Source organism: Desmodus rotundus, chromosome 8, assembly GCF_022682495.2.
Source record: "Desmodus rotundus isolate HL8 chromosome 8, HLdesRot8A.1, whole genome shotgun sequence".
In the NCBI taxonomy this organism is placed as follows: Eukaryota; Metazoa; Chordata; class Mammalia; order Chiroptera; family Phyllostomidae; genus Desmodus; species Desmodus rotundus.
This window is the reverse complement of record NC_071394.1, coordinates 16,832,178-16,859,417: the sequence shown is the minus strand read 5'-3', so window position 1 is coordinate 16,859,417 and position 27,240 is coordinate 16,832,178. Positions and strand designations below refer to the sequence as shown.

The 27,240-nt window shown below is 38.7% G+C and overlaps 1 protein-coding gene across 5 annotated transcripts in view; it reads right to left on the bottom strand.

Moving 5' to 3' along the window:
- The window catches only part of TRPS1 (transcriptional repressor GATA binding 1), a 230,996-nt gene that overhangs the window by 147,791 nt on the left and 55,965 nt on the right, over positions 1 to 27,240 (bottom strand). For all 5 annotated transcript variants that reach the window (XM_045181502.2, XM_045181505.3, XM_045181503.3 and 2 more), the window contains 2 exons: positions 24,366 to 25,498; positions 10,003 to 10,606 (listed from right to left, as the gene is read on the bottom strand). In XM_045181502.2, coding sequence (XP_045037437.2) covers positions 10,003 to 10,606; positions 24,366 to 25,498 — 1,737 coding nt within the window. The remainder of the gene's footprint in view (positions 1 to 10,002; positions 10,607 to 24,365; positions 25,499 to 27,240) is intronic.

Genomic DNA, 27,240 nt, shown 5'->3' with positions numbered 1-27,240 from the left:
CTGATTGTGAACAAAGCAGACATCATCGCCCAATGCCAAGGAACTGAGGAAACAGGCTTTAAGCATGTCGCTCCCACCGGCCTTATTTTATTTCTCATTGTGCATATTTCCCTTACTGTCATTCCTAAGCAGCCCCTTCCATAGCATGATTCTGAAACAAAGTTATTTTCAAAGAATGAACTTTCTTGTACAAGATTAACTCAAAGAATATAATTATCGAAGACTTCAGATGGTATTGTAAAAGTTGTTTATAATTAACAGATTCTCAGCCAGGAGCAGAGAATCTGATTTAAGAACTTACATACCAAATATATGATATATTTTTGGACACTAGCACCACTAAGTCTAAAATATAAGTTTCTTGCCTTCCACTTGCCTCAGGTATCAATTCACAGATCTAAATGTTTTAAAGAGGTGTGAGCACTTGGACAGTACTCTCTCTCTGTGTTCCCAAAGAAGGCAATAGTGTATGAGGATGGAGTGACTCACCCTGCATCCCACGGCTAGGTAGTCACAAAATGAGTCTAGAACTCAAAAACTCCTTCCCTCCAATCCAGCACTTCTTTCCAAAATTTCACAAGGGAAGAGTAAAAGAAAACATTAAATATATATTTTACCAGAAAACAAAGTCCAGTCATGCCTGAATCAGAGACAGCTGAACCAAAGGTGAAACACACCCCCCTCTAAACCCAACCGCACCCACAAAGGGCTGGGCGTCCTGCTCAAGGAAAATTAGGATGTATTTTGAAGTCTTCAGAAATCTTTAAATCATATATGAAATGTGAGGCAAGCTCTGAGTTTTTATTTTAAAAACCATCCTATATTTTACACATTTATATGTACAAATAGCATTAAGTCTCGGGTGGCATTTTCACTGGATGGTTCCCAGAGTGCTCACCCAGACAATCCACATTTTCAAAGGCCCCAGCTCTCTCTCTTCACAGTAGCCGTCTAGTGCAGGCAAAGTAGGTGGGTATTCCCGAATCACCCAGGACATTTCAACTTGTAAACTCCGGACGTTAAAAAGAATTAGATAAATGAAACACTTGTATCCCCTCAACTATGGCCAGCCTTGCTTCAATTGTGCCATGCTTTGCAAAACACATAGGCTTCTAAAAAGTTGTATTAATCAATAAAAGTTTTTTTCATTTTTTAACGTGTGTACTAGGAAAGAAATTTTAAAAGTTCCATCTGAGTTTCTTTTTCTTTTAAAACAGAATAAACTATGGGAGAAATCCTTAAAAAAATAAAAATAATTAATAATTATTTTTAAGTAACATGAATAGCTCTTTCAAATGTAATATTTGGAAATTTCTAGATTCCCGTATATAAAAGCCTGACTCAAAACGTGCATATGTAAATGACATCATACAAGGTTTTCATAAATGTTGTTAATTGGTTAAGAACGGCCTGAGACTATATACTTCCAGCTTATAGCAAGCACAAATTCAATGGTAATTGGGAAAGTATTCTTTCTCAGTCCTTTTCATACTGTATTAATAATAAAGAATATTCTGACATTCAGAAAACCCTTGAAAAGGAAAGTACTTTTTAATAGAATCAACATAAATATTTCAGCATCAAATAAAAATAAAGATCCTTAAATTTCATATTTTTTTTAAAGTTATTTTCTCGTATGGCCCCACAATGCCCACAGCATTATCCACCAGATCCGACACACACCCAAGGAAGGCAAAATCTTTGAAACTGGTTTGAGAGTCTGTGAAGCTTTGCAAGAACATTGGCCACGGAGGCCAAATGAGAACAAGAAAAAAGAGAAATCTCTCCCCTGAACAAGGCAAGCCTAGCTGAATTGATTGCTCTCACTTAAGACACCTGACTCTGGTCTCCTTAGGAAAATGGATCCTGCTTGAAAATAAATTTGTCTACAAGATAAACCATGCTGCACACGCTTTATAAGATAAGCATATCCCTCACTCTGTGCCTGACTACTGGACATTTGTTTTATTCTATTTACGTGAAAAGAATAGCTCTTAAAAATTATCATTCGCTTTTCCTTTCATTATCTGCATTCATCATTAAATAAATCAATTTATAGTTTAACAGTCAATCCTTAATTAAATATCCTAGGACATTATTCTTGCAGCATTATTTACGATCTGATTTGTTTCTATTTCAAAAATGACCCTGTTGGATGACAGTGACTGGGACAGAAACACCATTCGTTATCAGTCATGAGCTTTCTCATTGAGATAACTGAAATTACAAGAAATTTTCCTACGGAAATGATAAGAAATGAAAATAATACAGGGAGGTGCATCAAAGTTTTCATTACTACTAGACATTGGAAGTCACCTAAAGGTTCATCAACAGAGGATTTTTTAACCGTATTATGATACAGACATTTCATGGCAGAGGCATTAAACCAAACAGTGAGTTGCATTTGCTGATGGGAAACTATACCCACAATATATTGTACCTGAGAATGATTATAGGGAGAGTGAAGCACATGGTCCTCGCCTAACTAAAATATATATTTGCATACCTATAGAATAAACCAGACACCAAAATATGAATAGGAAAATATTTGTGGGTTAGAATTTATGATTGGTTTTCATTTTCTTCATTGTTCTGCATTATCTACCTCTTATTCAATAAACACGTGTCACTTTCCTAGTTGTCCCAAAGCGATGTTTCTGTTGTGTACATAAAACATGAAGAAAGTATATGTTGAGACACAATAAAGTATTCAGCACTGCAGAAAGCCCCCTACACAACAATTAACAAATCAGGCAGAGTGGAAGAAGCCCGCGCCCATTCTGAGCATGGACTCCAGAGTCCAATCGCCAGCAGTGGAACCGCCCTGCACCACTGTGCGCAGCGGGACTGCAGGTGAATCAACCCGGCTCTCTGCCTCAGTTTCCCCCTCTACAGGACAGGTAATATCAGCTTCAACCTCGAAGGGTGCTGGTAAGGATGAAAGGAGTTAAGTCAATAATTAGATAATGAAATTTAGACGTATAATCCTAGAAACTGAAATGCCACATTACTTGGCAATCAATTATAAATATCCATGTATTTTAACCAAATACTTTATTTTTGAATTCTTTCGTGCATTTGAATGCAAATTTCTAAAGTAGTTTCACCAGGTTATGTCTTCCTCATCAAGAATTTACATTGGACAGCTACAAGGTATTCTTGTGCTGCCCAATATATTATCAGGTAAACTCAGAAAGTTAATGCCTTGAATACAGGTTATTTTATGGAGTATGGGCCTACCAAGAGATTTTTCATTTTTTAGTATAAGTCTTAAATACCAAATTGTAAACAAAATACAACACTATGAGTAAATGCAATTCAATAAATCACACTGTCACAGATCTTATCACTCTCTTGAAACTATTGTTATCAAAAATCTATTTTAAAAATATTTCTATTTGTATCCAAAATCTCATAAAATTTTGACTAATAATCACTACTTACCTTTTTTAAATGTGAAGAGAGTTATAAGTATATTTTACCTTTAAAAAATCAATATATCCTTAGCTTTTTCTGGTTGATAATAATATTACAGAATAGCAAATTTCCAGGGTATGAAGTGGTTCATCCCTTTCATAATTAATATGCCCAAATTAAATCTTGTAAATTGGGAAGCCATCTTTTATAAGAGACAAGTTAACGTGTAAAATTATGTGTGAGAGCCAGCTGATCAGGCTGATATGAGTAATCATACCAAACAGTCAATTTATCCCATCATACGTGTCCTGTGCTTACAAAAACAAAGATCTTTTTGCCTTACTCTTAATCACTGAAAATAAAAAAAAAATCAATGCCACAAGATAAAGTATTGTGGATTTTTTTCCAAAATAAAGCCATACTCCAGGTTCTATTTTATGTATGAATTATAGCTAATTATAAACACCTGTAAAATGAGAATATCCCTTCACGAAAATGAAGCAAGTTCTTAAAACTTCAGTGAAACTCTTTGTATCTCCTGAAGTAATAGCCGAACAAGATACAGCAGTACCCAGCTTGCCACGCTGCCTGGAGTTAGCTGGGAGACAGACCATTCTGGTCATCAGTGCCCTTTTCTGTAAATACTTAATAAAAGTTCTCTAACAGAGTGAAAGGGGAGGACACAAGGATATGACAAGGAAAAGAGTATTTACTTTTTTGGTGGGAGCAAGTAACAAAATACACAAAACTCCAAGGCAAAAAATGTTCCTGGCAGTTTAGGTGATCAACAGTTCTATTAAATCCACCCGTCCAACGGGGCTTTGCCAGAAAACACCAGACTGACTAAAGGCCGTGAGGCTCGCAGCTGACACACTTTTGAATCAGGCTGCATCTGCACTTCTGAAGCCTGGACCATCTCCTACACAACTCTTTACTTCCAACATCTAAGAACACTCGACAATGGCTTCCTTTGGGGCCCTGGTATCTCCTGACTCATGAAGTCTGTGAAAAAAGGAAGCCAAGCACAAGATAGTTATACAGGAAATAATTAACAGATAGTGCGCTGAAGGATACCATTTCACAGTGACTACAAACTTACAGCCCAATTCACTGCAAGATACATCTGCTTCCCCTGCCTTAGAAACCTGGGGCCGCAGAACCATGCCAGACTTCACAAAAAGCCGAGATTACACCAGTGCAAAAGAAAGGCTTCTAAAAAACACTTGAGCCAATGGAGCTGGCTTATAAAAAAGAAATTAGAACAGCAGGAAAGCCTGCTGGGCAAACCTCTAAGACCAAATATATGTGTGTCAAGTTGGTTTCAGTCGTGATCTACTGTCAAAAGTGGTAAGCCAATATAAAAAAATGAATAACCAATAAAAAGAGAACAAGCTCACTAAATGTTATTTAGTAAAAACAACTAAACTGATCATGTTCATTATGACATAACTAATTCAATGAATGAATTGTATTTTTAAGTAAATCTGTAATATATTTGAAATTCAATCATACCCCTTTCTAAGAGGTGACAACAGAAATGCATCTATGGAATATTCAGGGCAGAAGCGCATAGATGTGCAAGGATTGTTAAACTCTAGGTACCATTAATGGTTTTTAACAATTTATGTTTAGGCAAATCGAGTATCAATGGCTACCTAAAATGAAAATTTATCAGCATGGCCTAAAAGCTACTGTTTCAAGAGCAATGAACAGGGAGAGGTATACTTCTGGTTTTTCCTAGTATAGGCTGTTCTCTATTGCTTACAATGTAAAAAATTCAGAGAGTCAGGAAAACGGTTATGTACATAACCATGATAATAAGTCAGTACTACCTATATGGTAACTAAAGACTGCTTTCATTTTCATTAAACATGAAGAAAAATAGTATCAGACTTTTCACTTGAGACCATTTTTAGTTTAAAACGAGTTCCTGCTACCCCCTGTCAGTGGTTGTAAAGGCATTCAACGCGGCTGCTTGTCTGAACTTCTGTTTGGCTGCCAACGGACTGTCCCCGAAAGAACATTTTTGCATCTCAATAGACTGCCCGGTATCAACAATCTTTAAACTATAAATTTAACGCCGGTGAAGAAAAGGGGAAATAATATCGACTTTGTACTGTCGTGGTATCACATTTACCAAATGAACAATAATCATACTACTTTGCCCTTATCTAAAAACCTGCATCTAGCGATCTCAAATGGCCTGACAAACATTAATTAACCAAGCTGCACCGCACTGCTGTGAGTACCACGGGCATATGATCCTCTGAGAGATGAACGGAGATTCTTGGAGGTCTTTCCTTTGACAGTCAGCTTGGAACTCAACTCCCAGAACTTGGACCTCGGTGCCCACAGCCATGGCTGAACGCCTCTGCCAAAACCTAGCGGTGCAAACTGTGCATCTTAAAACGGACAAACTTCCCTGAATAAACTTACATTGGGAATTAAAATCAGTCTCCAAAAGACTTATTTTTCCTCTAGATGCGTGAAGGGAGTGGGCTGATAGCTGCTGGTATTTGCACCTGTGGAAGAATGAGACCCTATGAATTACCTACGACATTCTGTTCTGCCAAATAATGTGAAGTTTACCTGAATGTTGATTTGCCGTTAACCATAGAAACTACATATTTACCAACTAATCTTAATTGTACTTTTGTGTTTCATTAACAAATAAAAAATGCATTTGATACTAACAAAATCTGTGTGAAATATGACATGTTTTGTTTGTATTAGTGTGGTTGTCAGTTAAAAGACAAAGTTTTCTATGTTATAGAAGTTAATTACAAAGAACGAAGCCTAGAATTTCTTATCCAGTAAATAAGATGAATACAGTTGTATCTAAATAAGAGTCAATCCACTAAATAAATACCTTTGTGCAAATATACATAATAGAAGAAACTGATCAGAAAAGGACACACACGTGTACTGAGTTCTGTTTACTGCACTGTTAGCTTAAAATGAGAAAGAAACATCTACTTGAATACATAAAGCCAATTAACTTCTGCTTTTAACACAGACAGTATTAAATATGTTAACCTCTTCACAGATACAAATTTTAAGTTTAAATGAAAACACTGCATTTTGAAAACACTTCCAGGAGCTTTCCTGTTTTCTAAGATCTACTCTAGATGTTTTAAGAGTAGCAATGAAAGTTTTCACTTAAACATGGATTATTTCTAGCAAAGAGTCTAAAGGCTTTAATAGTTCTTCCTACTCTCGAAAGAAAATGATTTTGTAGAGACATTGTGTGATGGATATACAACAAAAACCTAGTTTTCATAAAGCAATTCACAGATGAAGCTGATGTTAACATGCCCCCGCCACTCACAGCACAACGCTCAACACAAGCCACATGTGCAAATTTCAAATTTTTATAATGAGACCAATTCCATACTATTTACAAAAATATGGCATTCACTAGGTGAAAATATACATAAATGACCTGCTATTGCACACAGAACTAAAAGCCAAACACTGACCTATAAAAAAAAGAAATGAAAAAACTGAGAATATTTTGAAACTTTAGCTTTTGTGTCTGATTCTTGTATTTCCTTCCTCACTTTGAGAACAGCAAAATTGCATAACTAAAACCAGTTAAGACCATGTATCTGAAACATCAATATTCTAAAAGCAACATAATTATCGGCTTTGTGGCATGACCCTAACTGCAGTCAGCCTTCTCTTTAAAAATGTGTCCATTGTTTACCAGCACAATGCTGAAATACTTTACATTAATATTTTCTGCTGGACAGATTTTTCTATAATAATTTATGATACACCCTCTGTAGCAGTCAAAGATGATAGTCAAATTTTTACTTTTAGTATTAGAAACTGGAGGTACAAATGAATTTACAAATATATTTGTTCTAATAATAATATATTATATGCACTATTTAGGTTTAAAAAAATCACTTTTAAAACCTAGTTTCCATTTCTTAAATTGCTTACTATTTCTCAATACCATGCCAAACTGCAAGGTAATTTCAAGTTCCATTCTACCATTTAAACCCAAATATGAATATCACATTCTATAGGCCTATATTTACACAGATCACTGTGTACTCATTCAAAATGTGCACACTAGTCTTTGCATATTTCAATTGTGTATTTAGACATTTTCCCAGGACCCCCTCACTACTAACTAGATTCTACAATTACAAATTGAAGCATATTGTTTTTCCCTGTAGAAAATATGATGGTGATGTTCTGCTGGGGTTTCCCCAAAGGATAGCAGAGGAATAAACTGAGATGTATGTATTTGCTATGACAACTTAGCAGTACCAATTTCTACCACCAGAGTAAAATTCTTGTCAAATTCACCATCAGAATGGGCTCTGCTTTTTAATTCTCTTCGGTGTTCTAAAGAGTTTCTGTCAGCTGAGGTATGTGTACACTAAGTTCTTCAGTTTGGCTAATATACCAAATATTTGACAATACATTAAATTAGCTCTACTTCCTATTCCAAATATCCAATAAAAGTGGTGATGTCCAAAGGCACTATTCAAAGACAAAGAAAATGTAAAATTTAAAGACTCAATCACAGAAAAATGATCCAAGGCTCTTTAAGATATACATTTATCACATAAGTGCACTTGATTTTGTCAGCCCTCCTAATTTAGTAGGTGAGAGCCTTTAAGGATCACAGATCTTCCAGTTAGGAATGTGCCTACTCATCGCACTGTAGAACACGGTGAAGTCCCCCACTGAAGAGTTCCTACCTCAGCAGCGAATGCGGAGGAACTGAAAAAAACAGTTAAAATGATGCAACAGAAACTTGAAGTCAGGGAATTAAGGAAGTGGAGGAATTGAGAAAAACAATTTTTTAAAAAAGTATTATCATCCTCAGCTTACTTAAAAAATGTAACTATGATGCTCAGGTTTTAGACTTAACTGATTAATCAATTATTCATAATTACGAATTCGTAGTGTATACAAATAGTGGAAGAAAAGGAAATATTTCAGAAACAGCCTAAAAGAGTCAAACAATTTGGTATCCAATGACGATACCAGATGAAAACAATTTTTAGCAAGGATGGGGAGCTCTAGTGATGAGATGTGAAGCACCATGCTCTCAAAATGCAATATGAAATTTAAAAACCTAAGACTCGTCCTTCCTGCCTGATAACCAGAAACCAGCAGGGCTACTTGGAGCCAGAAGAGCCCTGACATGCTAGAAAATAGCCAGCATTTGCCATTATAAATATGCAGCTTTTTATCTATTTATCTAAAAGAAACTCCCGAACTCAACCCCCTCTTGAAGGGCACAGGAACTATTTTTCTTCTTTTCAAAGTTCCTTACAAGAAGGGCACAGGAACTATTTTTCTTCTTTTCAAAGTTCCTTACAATAAACTGGCTCTTTCCCTGTAGAACTCTTTGTTTCTCAGCGTACAGGCAGGCATCGTCTCGTCTGCGTTCAAGCCCTTCTGGCAGCTCCAGGGCATGACTGCAGACAGGAAAGGTAACAGCTTTTACAGTCAACTAGGCACCTCCAAGCTCCACTAGAGAATACCTGAGAAGCACAGATAGGCTGGAGAGAATCGGCAGGAAATGAGAGCAGAGTAGCCAAGCAGACATGGGAAAGAACAATTTTTCTCCCCAGCATACATCCAGAGAGAACTAGTGGTCTCCAGCTGGCAGGCCAAAAGAACCAGGCTACCTGAACTGCATTTCCTAACCGGCTCTCTTGTTATGGTTAGCTGGTTTCTGATCCAAGTTGAGGTGCAGGAACAAAGCTTTGAAATCATCCAGAAGCTCAAAACTTTCTCAGAGTCAGACTGAAATGTTGAAGCGGTGATGATGCCTTTAGGCAAAAAGCAAGCTTGATTTATCGGGAGCTTGTAAAGTTTCAAAACCTAAAAGTTTTGACAATGGCTGAGTCTGCTTGAGGAGGGCAACCAGGGATCTTACACAGAGGTTTGGTTTGCTTTTCCCACGTGGGAATGTGTCTTTCTACCTTACAGAGCCCGATAATATAAAACGCACAGTTCTCTTCCTTGAATGTTCTTCACACTATTCACACTTAGATGTACCTCATTTTCCCCTCTTCTTGGCAACTAAACAACACCAAGCATTGTCACGGGTGCATAATTATACTGTGAGTTTTAAAAAATGCCACATTTCCGTATTCACGTTTCACCAAGGGCTTTGCATTCTTAGTGAGTTAAGTCCCTGCTAAGTTTTCCGTTCACCATACACGGTGTCACACCACCTTAGGATGTAAAAGTCATTTAGTTAATGCAACAGGTGTGCATTCTTCTGAGATTGTGAACCTCTCTTCTCCAAATGTGGTCTCATCGTTTCACATAATCCCCAGGAATGATTAAGCAACATTCATTCAATCTGAGCTCAGAGCAGTGGCAAACAGGGGACTGCCCACCACTGTATCAAGTACATGCACAAGACACAAACACAGGAGCTACTTTCCACCACTCCATTCTGATAAGTATAAATCCCCCAACTGATACAGATCGTTTTCTTACCCTTGGTCAGATAAGATACTCAATCTAGAGAACATGTTTCATCCCCCACCCCCCACCGTTTTCCCTTCAAGATATAGGAATTATTTAAAAAATAAACCTTCCTACCCGTAACAGGGACTGGGACTCATCCTTGGACTTGCTCTCTGCAGACGCAGGGTACTGCGGGGTGATGGCCCCGGACTTCTCTCCGCCGCCTGGCACCCCCTGCAGGAACGCCTTGGTCTCCACGGCCAAGCCATAAATAGGGCGCGCCAGGTGGGCAGCCTCGACGTTGGGGCTATCCCTCAGCGCCTTCGTCTGCTCTTGGCTGCTGGTCACATGCGTCAGAAGCCCCAGGCTTGCTTGAGTAAAGGAGGGACTGCCCCGCAGGATGTCTGGCCCTTTCCAAGTCATGTTGCGAAGGTCATCACTGGGACTCTCAGTCCAAACTTTTTCTTTCAGCCCGTCCTTGTCTTCCAGCTTCTCCCTCTTCACCACACTCTCGGAAGCCGGCTCTCCCAATTTAGAGTCTGGACTGAGCAGACTGTAGACCTTGACGTCGATTTTGGGCTCCTCCTTGATGGCGGACGCGGCCTGACCGTCCTCTTCGCCGTTCTCTGTAGTGATGCCCTGCTCCTGGCAGTGAACAGTGTTGAAGTGGTCCAGTAGTGGCTGAGTGTCGGCAGCTGTGAAACTGCACTGACGGCATTTGTAGCAGCTGTGCGCTCTCCTGGAGAAAGAGAAACCAGTCATGGGCAGTCGAGCATCGGAGTGGCTTTTTAAAAAGAATTCTCTTTAAGCACCTGAACTTTATCTCCTGTAATGTACTAGGTAGAACGGAACACAATATTCTCCACATCCAGAAATTGGGAGGGAATTAACCGGTATTTTCAGTGCTGTATAAAGAGTGTGACATTCCCTTTAGTCATATGAGCAATGGCAGGCACACACACACACACACACGCATGTGCACACACTCCAGCCGATTCACACTGAAAGCTGGTGGGCCTCCTTTACTCTTGGATGGCCTGCTCTGTTCATTTCACTGTGACTGGATAATCACGGCTTCCATGTTATTTAAGCAGGTATTCATATATTGTTACACCTGTTTTCATCAATGGACTTTTCACTCTGTTTATGTAAGCTAAATTGAGATCTTGTGCACTATAAATATATACCTATTTCTCATGCTGAAGTGCTTTGTACAGCTTTTATATATTGAAATAAATCCTACCTAACTGATTACAACATTCTTTTCTATCATAAAATTTAAATCCATTTAGTCAATGGCATATATAATCTGCTAAATAAGATGTATTAATTAGAAGCTCAAGATTTTCCTAAACAAAACCAATCTGTAAAAACATATGAACATTCGACACACTGAGGGTCTCCTGGGTGTCGAGAAGCGTGACAGGTGCTGTACAGATAAACTCATTAAAGGAGTGTGTGTGTGAATCTGTGTTTGTGTGTGTGTGTGTGTGTTCAGAGAACAAGATCTTACTGTTAAGTTTTACAGCAGCTTCTGCTGTTAAAGACAGAATAGTAACTGTTAAAATAGGACAAGTGTTTGATAAACAAAAGAGAACAAAAGCACTGTATCCTAAAAGGCATTCCTGAAAGGTACTCAATGACATGAAATGAGGCATACTTTCTTTAACTGGAAGCCTTGTGTGGCGCTCTAAACAACATGTGGAACATTGGCCACTCCTCTGATACAATATGTTAGGAGTTACCAACTTAAGGTATAACAAAATGAGTTTTAAGAGCTATTACTTAAAGCCACAGCAAAATACATATTTACATATACAACTGTAGTTAATCACTACAATATGACTTCGCCAGGTACTGGGTATGCATTGGTATATAAAAGTCGCATAGTCCTTGGCCTGAAAGATTGAGCAGTTTAGCAGTTTACTTCTTAATTTTCAAGCTTTACTCTCTTCTCATCAATGGTAGTCACACCCAGAATCTTAAGATTCTAAATAACACAGACAGAAGGGGCATTACCTATTTATTAGAGTCTGGGGAAGTGGGCGTGTCTCTTGAGTGTGTTCATTAGGGGGGTTTAGAGCCAATACATTTGGTAATATATCTAAGTAATTAAGATCATGTGCCTTCAATATCTACTTCTTGTGCAATCCAGAAAGATCCTGAGCCATCCCATCCTTTCACCAAATAATAAAAATAAAAGTAGCCAACCCTTACCCATTATTGGACAGGCACTTCCTCCTAAATATACAAGTTCCCAGGGCCCCTGCCCAGACAATAACACTCTGAGACATTGTGTCTGGGGCTTCTGGGTTTTCTAGTTTCAAGTTCCTGTCCCAACGTGCATCTCCCTGACTCCTGACAGGCCTCAGCAAGAGCTGCTCTGCCCTGCTCTGCCCCACAGCGGAGCTCTTCATCTAAGCAACCTAGGCAGACCTGCCAGGATGCCCTGGAGAACTGTCAGAATGCAGAGAACGGGTGGGAGTGGGTATAAAGCAAGAAGGAAACAAAAACTGCAGAGGTAAGTTTTCAGTAAGAACCAAGTTTTATGTTGAAAAGGAGAACACATTTTTAACGGGAAGGATATTAAAGTACGCTCAACTCACACACCTTTTCTTCCGAAGAGTCCAAAGCACTCACATAGAGCATGTGATCTCCCACTCCACTGAAGTGTAAATGGAGAAACTGTGACTTGCCCTTTGAGTGTATGTACATCAAATCATATATACAGGGCTTCCACCTCCCAGATTAACATTCTTTTTCTACCCTCTGCTGCCTCAATTGTTAACTTTATACAAAAATAAATAAAATTACTGACAATATGGAGAGCCAAGACATGAAACATGAAGAATGAAAAATGAAAACATGAGGCAATGGGAAAGGTCTTCTAACTGGTAGAAAAGAAACTGACTATAGCGATGTTCTGCAAAACAGCTGTGTGCAACCCTACAACTTAAGTTGTTTCTTAAGAATGCCTATTCCAAGGCCTCTCGGTTGCCCTACTTAGTCAGAATCTGCTGCGCATAACCAGAGAATCTGAATGTTTCTTAAGATTTTTTTAATTTTTATTTTTAGATAGAGGAAAAGGGAGGGAGAAACAGAGGGAAAGAAACATCTTGCAGTTGCCTCTCAAGCGCCTCCTACTGGGGACCTGGCCTGCAAGCCAGGCATGTATCTTGACTGGGAATTGAACTGGCAACCCTTTGCTTTGCAGGTCAGCACTCAAATCCACTGAGCCACAGCAGCCAAAGCAGAATCCAAAATTTTAATACAGTCCTCAGGTGACCCCAATGCAGGGACCAGTATCTACCTTAGTAGATAGATCGTGGTTCTAACAACTCAACACACTCATAAGGCATCCTCCAAGCCCCACGAATTTAATAAACACAGGAAGTACCCTCACTACCTTTCTTATTCAGTATCTTAAGAATCTGGGTGTAACTACTGTGGATGAATAAGCTTTGACAATTAAGCAGTAAACTGCTACACTGTCCAATCTTCTGTCCTTTGAACACCACTAGAGGAAGCGGAAAAGCAATTTGCAATTTGGTATCCTAAAGACCTGAAGGACTTCTTTCTCCTTATAATATCAGTCTTAAATACAAGACAGAAACTATAGTTAAAAGACAACATCACTTTATAAGCTTGGAGCAATATAAACTTTTTAATAATCGATGCTAACATCTAGAGCAATACTTCTCAAATTACAACATGCATAGGGATCACCTGGGAATCTTGTTAAAATTCAGGTTCTGATTCTGGAAGTCTAGGGTGAGACCCCATATTCGGTGTTTCTTACAAGCTCACAGACAAGGCTGATGGTGTTGGTCCCTAAACTACACCTTAAATAGCAAGAATCATGAAGTCACGGTCAGAAATAACTTCAAGATGGGTATTAGTTAGTTTGGAATGAACTCTCAGTAGATATACTTAGCACTTGGTACAACATCCCCAAATGAAGTCTTACGATGGGAAACATCATTTTCTCGGAAAGCACATACAACATTACCCACCTCTGAGGGTCAACGCTAACATTAAAACTACAAATATGACATTGTCAAGCATAATCCCAAACAGTAATTCATCTTTTTTATTTCATTGTTTAGGGATCATCTTTCAATATTCTTTAGTGGCAGGCAGTTTATATATATTTTCCCCAACAATCACACAAAGTGCGTATTTTCATCCTTGCTTCACAGAACAGGAGCCTGAAGCACAGAAATTCACATAAAAAATGTGGAGGGCATGACACAGCATCTTAACTCTTGTTCAGGGTTAGTCTTTCGTGTATGCTGTTTGGTACTTGATGCAATGTTAACTAGCTTGTTCAGGAATTAATTCCTGAAAGATTTGGGCATATTCTAGGACATACGTCATTCCCTCAATAATAACCAAGAAGACCTTCAACATAATGCCATGTCCCCAAAGGATAAAAAGAGATGATTTCGATCCCTAGTATAAGAAATATTACTCAAGAATAAGTTTACTCACTGTGAAACTGGGTTAGTTTGGTCTCTCCTCTAACCTATTAAATGCATTTCATTTTATTAGCATCAATATGAAAACCGCAGAAAGGTTCAGGGACTTTTCCTTCTATTTCTCATCCATTAAGCCTTCCCGAATGGCTCAGCTCAAGAGTAAACCTAGCAATCCTCTGTGCTACTCTGAAACCGTCTTCCTCTGAGGACTTTTTCCACATTGCCTTGTATTAAAATCCTCGGTATGTCTTACTCTGCAGTTATAATTGCCTTCAGATCAAGATCAAAGCTCCCACCCAACCCCACCCAGAACATTGACTCAGTCAGTAAATATCTGCTTAGTCACCAAAGGAGTAAACCTGTGGGGGAAAGAGATACTTTTCTCTACCTTCAAGGTTCTTTTGGCTGGTCTGATTACAAAGTAGACCTGAGGAAGATTATGGAGAGGAAATAACCAAACTTAATACATACATAATAGGAATCCTGCACCCATGAGAGAGTCAGAAACCCCACAAGTATAAGAGGTTCAGAGGCAGAAAGAGAACATGAGTGCCTAAGACGTTCTGAGCTAGGGACGAAGTAAGGAGCCTTGGGGGGCTTCAAAGGGTCACTGGAGAATGAGAAGAAAAGCGGATGTTTAGTGAACAGGAGCTTGTCCTGCCCTGCGGACAAGTCAAAGAGGTTCTCTCTAATAATCTCCAATTGTGGTCCAGGCCCGATTCAAGGTCTTGCAGGTAGTCAAGGGAGAGGCAGAAGTTTCTCTTGAGCCTGAAGCTAAAGATGCCCTTAGCTCAAAATAATCCACATACCACAGAATCAGATTTGGGAGTGACCATCTCTGACCTCCACAAACCACCACGGCTCCAGCGGAGTCAGGATGCTGGATTTAGTGGCTGCGCAGCCATTACGGGGCAGAGAAAAGCAAGCAGTACAGAGATATTTTGCAAATGGTATATTTTGAGTGGTCCTCTGAATAACCAACCTCTTCCTACTTTACAAACTCCTAGAACTCCTGGATACAGTAAGCCAAACTAATATAAAAGACCCTGAAAATATATGCTTTGCGTTAATTTAAATTTTATACCCTCCTGCCAACACAACAGCAAACACTTTCCTCATGCTATCTGAGGAAAAGTGATGTCATTCTATAGGTCTCCCTAGCACAGGGTTGCCAGATAAAACCCAGGACACCCAGTTAAATTTGAACTTCAGACAATAAACACAAGCCGTTTTAGTGTAAGTATGTTCCATAAAATATTTGGGACATGCATGTATAAAATCTCAGTATATCCCCTGCAGTATTTTAGACAATGAGGACATGAATCAAAGAAACTTAAAAGAGCTAAATCATCGCTTGCATCCAGAGAAAACTCTTATCAAGCAACCTTAAAAGAAAAGGATAAACTGTGCTTCATTCAAATGAGAAGAGATATTTTATTCCGCATTCTACTGGAGAGAATATTCATGTGCTATAAAAAGCACTTATTTCAGATCCATTCACATCCTGGTAGGAGCATTTCATTCATTAGCAGAGATTAAAAGTATTTTCCTAATTTATAAAGGGCTGAGGTTCTTTAAATTCAAAAAAAATAAAGTCAGCTAAAAGATGCTACTCTTTGACTTTATTTCTTTATTTCTGTTTTCATAGTAAAGCAGCTCACAGTACATGTGAAGTCAACTCTGAGCACTGCTTTCTTTCTCTCTGTTACGTTACCTTCCAGAGACTTATGCCAGCGCTTAAAGAACTCTCCTGTACCAAATCATTGCATCTCACTTCCTACAGTTTTAAGCACAGTTTTTCTTCTTCCGTGACTAAATGGACATCAAAGTAATTGAATAAATCACAAATACCAATCAATTAGACTTTGGAAGACATTTCTTGGTAATTATGGAATCAGATACCTATAGGTAAACTGTCACAGAAGAGGAGTAAATGGAGGTGATTTAGTTTAGATATTGCTCAGTAGATCTGACATCTAATACAGTGAATCACTTATGTAATATATATTTCGTTGTTATAAAGCTCTACACCTGTGGTACTGGAGATTACTGCCACTGTAGAATGGTGAAGAGAGTACCTCTTCAGGGACAAAAAAAAAAAAGAATTACAGGTGAATAAGCAGATCAATCAACTCTTAGAAGCTGGAACTATAATACTCAGCCTTAGTGGAGGACAGAGAAGCAGTCCTCAAAAAACTGAATTTCTGAATAAAACTCCACTCAGTCAACTCATTTGTTTATATTTTAAGCTGAAATCATCTGATTAGTATTTACGCATTTTGAGTAATTACTTTTTTAAGGGGGGTGGGGGCTGATTTCACCATCAAGCAGTAGAAAAAATATAACTCTCATATCTGAAAAATTGCACCTCATGATTCACTTTTGAGAGGAAGACAGCCCTGTGAAAAGTTCAAAAGGAAAGAGAAGCTTTCCTATAAAATAGGAAGGAAACATCATTTATATAAACTGACATGAAATGAAAAGCATGGCTAAAATTTACCTTATTCCAAGACTTGAGAATGTCTCTTGTACAGTCTTTAGGACCATTCAATCTGAATTTCTAATAAATAATGTATACAAATAAAGGTAGTGACATTGTGAGTTATTTTTCTCAGTGGAGTTCAATATCCTGGGTAACGTTCTGTCTCACAGTGGAAATTCTGAATCTGTGCTGTTGTATCCATTTCCAGGTATTACGGGCAGCTGACTTATTAGGCATTGTTTAATGGAGCACGTCCCATAACACACACAGATCCAAAGGTGTCTACCACGGCCTTCTCCCCGTTAGAGACTCCGTACTGACGTGCTGTGGGGCTGGCTGCCACCGATGGGCTCAGCATTAAGGGCTCATCAGAAAATCAGTTCTTCAGAGCTAGCAGAGCACACAGCCCATGTTCTTTCACTAGCTCTTTGAAGACAGAGATTGCCCAGTAGCCACATTCATTTACAGCCACTATATCCGATGTTATTTCCTTCAGCCTGAGTGATATATTTTATGTCTAAAAGATTCAAACACTGTTCTGAAAATTTTAAATGCATTCCTAAATCTCCAAATGGACAGATGCTTGTCATCACATACACTACCAAAATACACATATATATTTTTTCACATGCTAGAGAACAAGTTGGTAGACAATGATTATACTAACACTTTTTGGTAGTTCTTTTAAAAAAATTTTATTGAATTTGTTGGGGTTACATTGGTTAATTATATTGGTTTCAAGTATAATTCTATAACACATCATCTGTCCGCTATACCATATGTTCACCACCCCAAGTCTAGTCTCCTTCCATCACCATTTATCCCCCCTTCACATTCTTCTACCTGCACCTTAATAATAAGGGAGATTGAGCATTTACTCAGTATTCATTGGGCATGTGTGTTGATGAGAACTGAGGCTTCATTTTCATTTTAAAATTGTATCATATAGTGTTAATCATACGTACCTACAATTTATTTATATACAAATATATATTATATATTTATATCTAGGTTTACAAAAAACTGAAAACTGGAACATAATCATAGAATCATACAATATGATAGTAAATAAGTAAGTCACTCTTGTTATGTATAGAGTATGTAGTGTATGTGTATACACATACAGGGTGGGGCTCAAGTGGGTTTATAGTGGTGTGTCTGCAAAATAACACGATAATTAATAAATAAGAATAAGAATAAACTGTTTCGTGTACTCAAAACTGTAAACCTATTTTGCCACACCCTGTGTGTATACAGAGAGAGATGATATAGAGATAAAAATATTTATGATACAGTTCAATATATGTATAAAATGAAAATGACTATCATGGCACAGATAGGAATATACATATGAATATATATAGTTTTGTTTTGCTAGTGTTCAAACTTTCTTAAATATTGTAAACTGGTATCTGCTTGCAAATAGTCTTCTTCAATTTGTCTTTATTCAGCCAAAATTATGCCTACATGACTCATCCATCTTGTATTCAGCTATTAGTTACTCAAACTCACTACTGTAAAATGTTCTACTGTATGAAAACTCTGCAAGTAATTTAACTAATTTCTTGTGAAAAGTTGGGAATATGAGCATCTTATATTGCTGCAATTTGCCAGATTCACTTCATAAATATATCCTGAGCATTTATACCTCTTATAATATTCTTTTCTTAACACCTATGCTTTCTGAGATTAAGAAAGTGGCCCGTTTCTTCTTGAGTTAGTGTCTGCCTTCTGTAAGTTAACCTCCCTTTATATTTTGTTACTGAGATCTGCCTTAAATACACTGAGCCAAAGGACATATTCTCTGATGTTGTTTTTCTGAAATCTGATTTTTTTTGCTCCATATGTGTCAGTTTTTCTAAGTGCTTTATATCTGCTTGAAAAGCACATTTACTCTCTAATTGTTGAGTGCAGAATTAATAGTTTTTATTAAATCAACATTGTTATTTTTTTTTCAAGTCTTTATATTTTGAAAAATTATTTCTCTTCAAGTTTTAATAAGAAACGTTTTAAAAAATTTACCATACCATGTGATATGGTTGGTCATACTTTTACTATACCTGTGTATCAATTTTGGCTCTATGTATACGTTTATTTATATTTATATTTATAATTCATATTTATTTGAAGAACTAAATATCTTCCCATTATGTGATGACTCATCCCTCATGCTTCCTGTCTGAGAGTGTAAACTGTATGACATTAATAAACTTACCTCAATTTCCATTGGTTTATATTTGCTCTAATAACTCAGTCTATTTTTTTTTCTTTCAAACTCCATTGTCTTATATTTTGAGTGTGCATCCTGTAAACAGCTTATAGCTGAATTTTATTTTTTAGTAAGTCTAATAATATCTTTTTTCTTAGAGAGAGAGAGATAAACATCAATGTGAGAGAGAAACATCTACTGGTTGCCTCCAGTGTGCACCCTGATCAAGGATCAAACCCACAACCTAGGTATGTGCCTAGACTAGGAATCAAACCCCCCACCTTTTGGTGTGCAGGATGGCACTCCAACCGAGCCACCCGGCCAGTGCAGTCTAACAAAATCTTTTAAGAGGAAAATTTAAACCACAGAGATTTGTTATGATTTCTGATATCTAAACTTTTATGATCTTACTTTTCAAATCCCATGTTTTTCCCCATTTTTTTGCCTTTAAAAAAAAACAGATTGAATATTATGGGTGTTCTTTATTTTGTTCTTCTATTTTTCTCCTCTATAGCTCTGGAAGTCATGCACACATTTCCTGTCCTTTCATTGATTATCTTGATGCATAGCAAAGTCCTAACTCACTAACTCCAGACTACTCACGCACAGCCTTAGAACAATTTAGTTCTGAATATTTCCTCTGCAAACTTACGTATTAGTTTTGTCCAATATCTCAGTTGATCCCTCTTTACTGCATAAATTAGGCAGGCTATCATTGTTTAAATTTATTCAATTTCTCTGGTCTTTGCTTATACGAAAATGTCTTTGTGCTTATTCTTAGAAGATAGTTTTGACAGGTAGACAACAATAGGTTGTCTGTTTTGGGTTTTTTTCCCTTCTTCAAACTTTGAATAGTATTCCTCCTTCTTCTGGTCTCCAATTTTGTGATTTAAAAAAGAGTCTGCTATTAACCTGTCCTTTCTGAGTAGGTATGTTGTTTTTCTCTAGTTGCTCTAAAGTGCCTCTCTGCCTTGACATTTTAACATTTATTACAACATGTCTGTGACCGGATTTATCTGCATAGACGGTTGACCCCTGAAACACATGAGGCATGGGGTGCTGACCTCCCTCGCAGTTAGAAATCCACATGCAGCCACAGTCGCCCTGCACAGATGAGGACGCTCGGTCGTAGAGTGCACCCTGGAACAACTCGGATTTGAACTGCACTGGTAACTGAACTGTGGTCAGTTGAATAAAATCTGTGTACAAGTGAACACACACAGTTGTTCTTGCGTCAGTTGTATCCTGTTTAGTATAAGCTATGCTTTCTTATATCTGTGAATTTGTATCTTTTAACAGTTCTGGAAAACCTTCTGCCAGCATCTCCTCAAACATTGGTTGCCTACCTTCCATTCACTATATTCACTTATTTTAGGGAATAAGATGCACATTAGAGCTGCTTTTGAGACTTTCCACCCCTTCCTGTCTCTTGAATACTCTGGGCTAATGTCTTCCGACTTAACCTAACTTATTTGCTCTCAATCATTTGCTAGTATGTTATTTAACTATCCATAGGTTTTCAGTTTCAACAACTCTGTGTTCAATGCAAAAAAAAATAGTTGCTTCTTTATAAATATTCACTTATAGTCTCATATGACTTCATCAATTTGTAAGTTGAATTTTGATTTTAAACATTTATTATTATTTTATTATTGAAAACTATTGTATGTGAAGTTGCTGAGTATCTAAAGCTATTAACTGCATTTTATACTGATTTTAGATATCATGGTTTATATCCCTGTCCCCATAGAGAATGTGTACACTAGTGAGCTCATACAAGGTTTATCTTAAGCCTGGCCATGGATACTGTGGAGTGAAAATTGAAGTCCACCGCTATACACAGATTGATGTTTACTTCAGACAGGAGTCAAAGAAGGCACTGATATGGAATCACTTTAACCACCTTTGAGGTAAAAGTAAAATTCGATTCTGTACAGTGTCTGCCAGTGACTCCAGGTGGCCACTGCTGACCAAAGGCAGCATCCGGGCCGGCATTTGCCCTCAATGCAACCTCACATCCCGCGTCTCCTTCACTCTCTCCAGTCTGGGTTTGGTTTACTCTTGGTGGAGGGAGAAGAGAAAAGCTTCAGAATTTTTCCTTAACTTGTGGAAGTCTCGCAAGGCATTAAAAAGTATGTTTTATCTAGTAGAGTTGTTTTGTAAGGAGACAGGCCTCTTACACCAGAAACAGAAGTTATAACATTGAAAATTTTGATGAGATGAGTAGTTGCCAATTAGAGAACAGGTACACTGTTTAATGAAGTACTAAGAGAAATGGAGTCTGAGATACAAGTTCATGAGTGGAACATAGTAACTCAGTCATGGTGTGAGCTGGGGTATAATAAGTAAATACGCAACACTAAGAAACTGACCAAATTCCAGTTACTGACCGGCTGTTTGCAGCTCAACCCAGGTTAAACTCGGTTCTTTGGGGAAATGCCCATGCAATCCACACTGAGGTTTTTCCACTCGTGGCTCTAAATCAACTCCCCTGCTTCTCAGCTACAGTTATTTTATAGCTGCGTGATTTCACATATTGTACGGTTCTCAGCTGATACTACCTTTTTACTGCACTGTAAGTCTTGTATATAAACACTCAAAAGCCTAGAATGTTCCACAGTAAAACAGAATGATGGTGAAAGTTTCCCAACATAAATAATATGAATATGCATAAATTTAACTAAAAAGATATCATTGTGATAGAGTAAACTTGTCCCTTGATACTATCTTCAAAATGCAGTATTTGGGGAAAATGATTCAATAGCAAATCAAGTTTTCAACATCCTCATGACTCTCTCCTTTCACATCCTTGTATCTTCATTGGCTGGGACTCCTGAAATTGCCTAACTTTCAAATATTTCTACATGAATTCATTAAAAAAATCATAGATGAACTGCCTGGCAACTTAAAGAATCTAGGATCAAGCAAACTCCACCAGGTTTTAAGTATAATTTTAATGCCCTAGGGACAAGTGCTGTTCAATGTTTTACCTAATAAAATACTGAGAGGTTGACCTAAATTTAAAATGCACAAACATCAGTTTGTTTAGAATGTATGTCCTCAGAAGGATTCCAAGACCATTTAGTAGCCAAAGATTAAACTGTAACTTACCATGGAGATCTCAGCTTAACCAAACTAGGGTGAAGTCACATCTCACGGGGATTTCACTTACTTAAAGATATTCACCGAGAACCTATCAGCCATCCAGGCACAGAGGCAGGAAACAAGACAAGACTAGTCTCTTTGCTCAGAAATTTACTTTCCTTAAAAAATACTGAGTAAAGTCTGATATTATTCCGTCATATTTTATTCACTGTTTTATTTCTTGGGATTATTTTCATTTCACAAAAGTATCTATTTTTTTCAGATAGGTTTTCAAGCAATGGCCTCAGCTTCCTTGAGAAGAAACCACTCACCTGAGTGATCTGTTATCTAGATGTAGCCTTGTGGTGTGTGTGCATTGTGGCTGATCTCCTCCTGACTGAAGAAAGCCTCCTCCTCCATAAAAGGAACGGATTATCTGATTTTCACATCACCTAACCAACGTGCACGCACATGTGAAAGTTTTTACATCACCGAACAAATCTGCATGCACAATACGCACACTAGTCCAGCCTGGGAGAGAGCTAATGTCTGCTAGTCTCAGAAATAAATTAGCATGCAGCTGACATCAGAGGAGCCAGAAACACTCACTGCCAAGTGTGAACACATCTGATTGCAGGACTGTGTCTTTTCCTAGGGCTGACCTTATAAATTAAACAGTGTCAATCTTGAGGAAGTGTTTTCTGAGCATTTAGATTCACTGTGAACATTAGGATGCCCTTCGAATTAACATTTAGCATTATTAGCCCATTGTTGGACATGAACTGCCTTGCTGCTGAGTGCGGCTGAGAAAACATACACACATTAGTATGAACTCATGACTTTCAAAAACAATGGGACAACTGTTTAAAATCTTGGGATGTGAAAATTTTTAAGTTAGGATATCAAGTCTATGTATGGAAAAGCACTTAAAAATCATAAATAAAGGTCTTTACTTGGATACTTGGAGGAATAATAACAGAAAAGCGTCCAATACATGCTAAGTCCTATCTGAACACACGGTACTACCAGGATTTTGGTGAAGTAGTAATTCCTGCTTATAACCAGGTCTCAATTTAAATGCTCCTTCCTCAGGGAGGCATTTCCTAATCTACCATAGTGGGCTATGTTGTCACTATATTCAAACACTGTGGTCTCTGCTCATCTTCATGATACTCTACACTCCTATGATCTGGCGAGATCTCCTACGAAACTATGAGTTCCACAAAGGCACTATGTTTGTCTTATTCTCTCCTCTATCAGTGGGCGTGGTGTATGTTTTTGGAATTAATTAGCTAAGGGATGAATAAATAAATGAAATAAAGATATGTATCCTAAACTCACCTCTAGAAAGCATGAAGATTAACCGGGAAAATTAACATTTACAAAGAGAATAGAGTGAAAGTCGAAGGAAACTCTGACATACTCTATCTCTGTTTACCAATCTGAAATAACTTAAGCAGCGCTACCTGCTTGGAGGAGCAAGAGTCTAGAAATCCAAGTCATACCTACTACAGAATCCTCACCTTCAGATTACTGTTTGCATGCAAAACAAGCTGTTGCTCAATTTTTTAAAGCTCAAAGGATGGCCAATCTCATTCAAAAGAATGAGCAACATGTTCTCAAATGGACTGTCTCTAGATCGGAATAAAGAACCGAAGAAATTATAGTGATACTTTTCATTCGGGCGTGGCTCCATCAAAATTGTGGACTATGAAGCTAAACTTAGCCAGGACAAATCAGTGAACCGTCATCTATCAGTAAACTCATTGGTGTTACCAGCATCACTGCAGATTTTAAAATATGGTCAGTAAATGGAATAAAACAGGTAAGAAACAGAAGAATAAATGGTCTCAAACAAGTCATCCAGTTAAAATCTGCAGTTATCACCTCTATAAACATATAATCTGCAGTTTTACAAATGATCTTTTATGTGATCTTGTCCTGTAACTTCCCCAGGTCACCACAATCACTCCCAGCCACTTTTGCATCAGTTGTTTCTATCAATTTATTTATTTTTTAATTCCTTTATTGATTTTAGAAAAAGAGAGGGATAGAGAGAGAGAGAAAGGGAATCATTAATTTGTTGTTCTGCTTATTTATGTATCCAGTGGTTGATTCTTGTATGTGCCATGACTGGGGATCAAACCCACAATCTGGGTGTATCAGGACGACACTCTAACCACCTGAGCTAGCTGGCCAGGGCCCTATCAATTTCTTGATGTGCCCTCCCCACCCCGTGGCTTACCTGTAGTGTCGGGAAATCTCTTCTTCCACCTGGGTAATGAAATCACATTTGGTACATGAGTGTTCTTTGCTTTCCTTGACTGCCGGCTGCCCCTCTGATGATCCTTGCAGGTGGTTGGCTTCCTGTTTGACGTCCGATGCCTGGGACTCATGCACGCTCTCGTAATGAAAGAGGAGCACATCCACATCAGGGGTGGAGAAGGAGCACTGGTGGCACTGGTGTTTGACTCTCGAGCTCCCGGCCGCCCCAGGAGACAAGTGCAAAAGCAAGAGCGCACAGTGGGAACAATTACTTTTTCTACAAGCGAACGGGTAAGTGATTTCTCCAAGGTGCTTTTCTGGGCTGCAAAGGCCTCTGGGACAGAATGGACAGTGCTTAATGGTACACTTATGAATGTTATGGAGCTGTTGATAATGACGGAGAAGTGGCCCCACAACAATGACATCAGGGCCATGGCTTTTGGAATATCTAAAGTCACAGAACTGACAATTGTAGCTTGTCACCACATTATCCTCTGCTCCCTTGCTGGAGAAGTCCTTCTTTTTCGCCCCACTGGAGCCCTTCTCCGCCTTGGTCATTGGCTCCCCTTCCGCGCCTTTGGCCAGATCATTCTGATTAATGACAGAGCCCCGGGAAAGCTTGTCATTCAGTTCTGGATTAAGGCTGCCAGACTGCGCTCCTCCATGCTGCTTGCCATAATGTTCTAGCAGTTTAAGTGAGCTAGATGACTCACAGCTGAAACTACAAAATTTACACCAGTAGTAACTGGTGGCCTCTGTACCATTTTGTCTGGAGGAATCAAGGGGCTTGATGGGCACTGAGTAGCCAACTGGAGTGTCGTCACCTGCCTTGACCGTGATCTTGTCCTGCCACTTGCCCAAGTCTCCAGAATCACTGGATCGGAGTGCAGGGATGGATTTGTTAGAGTTTTTCTCTGAAGGTTTCGCACCCTCAGAGGAGGGGAGAGGAGCTTTTATTTTGTTCGGGTGAGTCTGAAGAAAATGTTGTTCTAGTTCAGTTGATGAGTTGCCCATGTAAGTGAAATTGCAGAATTTACAGCGGAAGTACTTGGTGTTTCCTTGGCAATCTGGTGTTTTCCGTCCAATGCCGATGAATGTTCCGCCTGAAGTGACCTGGTATACAAGAGATGGATGTTACTTTAAGTTATCATTAATTCGCTGCTCTCCACAGGAGAGAGGAGGAGACACTGGCAAGTATTCCATCAAAAAATACAATAGTACTTCTGCTTATTAGGAAATCACTTGGATAATCAGAGCCAAGTAAATTCACTCTTCATTATTCAACAGCTACTCTATGAGACGCTCATTATGCTAAACATTTTGGCCATGATATCAGAAGAAGGTAAGTAATAAAAGCACTGTAACTAATTGAAAGGATTTAATAACATATGCTTTTTAGAAGGAAAAAAAAGCTAAGAAGACAATTTTCAACAAAGTAGATTTTACTACTGCCTCTTTCTAATCCAGCACTTGCAGAAGCATCCAAGCCATGTGGGATTTCTTCCGACAAAGCTAAGGATGGCTGTCAAAATCAGAGGCAGCTGCTCAGAGATTCCTCAAAACAGAAGTTCTCCAAGGAAAGTCTCTGTTCAGTTTCTGAAGCAATAAGAATGCAGGCAAAGATGAAGTTTATTTTGGGGGTAAAATAATGACGCGGACATGACCACATAAAATGACTTATAATCAAAGCCTGTGCATGAACTGTTAAGATTAAAAATGAAATGAACGCAGTGGACTTGAAGTCTTGGTGAAGGAGGACTGATGTGAAGGTTTAAAGTGTTCTCCAACATCGGACAAATGGAGAGAAGAAAATGTAATTGGGCCGTGTCAGAGTGAGGCTCTGTCTCAGAGCAAAGGCGCAGTCCCTCATGGGATGTTCAAACGCCAAAATACAAATTATTCTACCACAGAAAAACGCCACAGCTCAGGGTTCTACCGGAAATCATAAGATTGTATAGTATCAAGGCAATGAAGGCCTTCAAAGAGCACTGTCTATAAAGTCCTTATTCCGTCCCCGGTTTGCACCTCAGCAGGCAGCTTAACAAAGTGCCACCACTGAGCAGCCAACGTGGCCGGCTTCATAGTGAGGCTTTGACTGAAATGCTCCAAGGAGAGAGAAAGTGTGTCTTCCAACTATCAGAGAATTTTTTTGTTTTTCCAGCAACCAGATGTCATAGATTAAGCACGTGGCATAATCATGTTCTGCCTTCTTCAACAGCTGCTCAAAAATGACATGTGTGATCACTGTTCATATCCAAATCAGTCCATGAGAAAAGTCTCCAGCATCTCAAAATCACTTAAAAGGCTCTACTTAATATGCAAACAATATTCCTTCACACATCAAGAAACACATTTGTGCTTCCACTGTACAGCATTGAGACTGAAATCCATCCTTCCACCCAGAGAGAGAGTTGTGCCCTGGATCCCACGACTTAACCTCGCTGCACAACAGCTTCTCAATCGGGGCAACCCGGGAATTTATTTTCAGTATGAAAATTCTAGGAAATGTGCATGAACAGCCAAAACAGCTCAACATTTACTCTGTCCGTCAAGACAGTAAGTTATGAAGGTCTCCCACAGCCTTCAAGCAAAGGGTGACGTGTTTCACTTTTGGCAAATGTCTGTATCACCACAGCAAGCACACAGATTTCAGCTTGTCAACGGCAGAGCATCATCTAGCCCGAAGGGGAAGAATGAGGCACCCACCCAGGGGGCACCTGACAAGCTGTGGTGGGTGTGAGAGACGTCACAGCCAGACCACAGTAGGAGAGAGTCTACTCATCACTGCAACCCAGCACTTCGGTGACTAAATCAACGAAAGTCTGCACCCAAATGGAGTGCTTACTACATTGCAA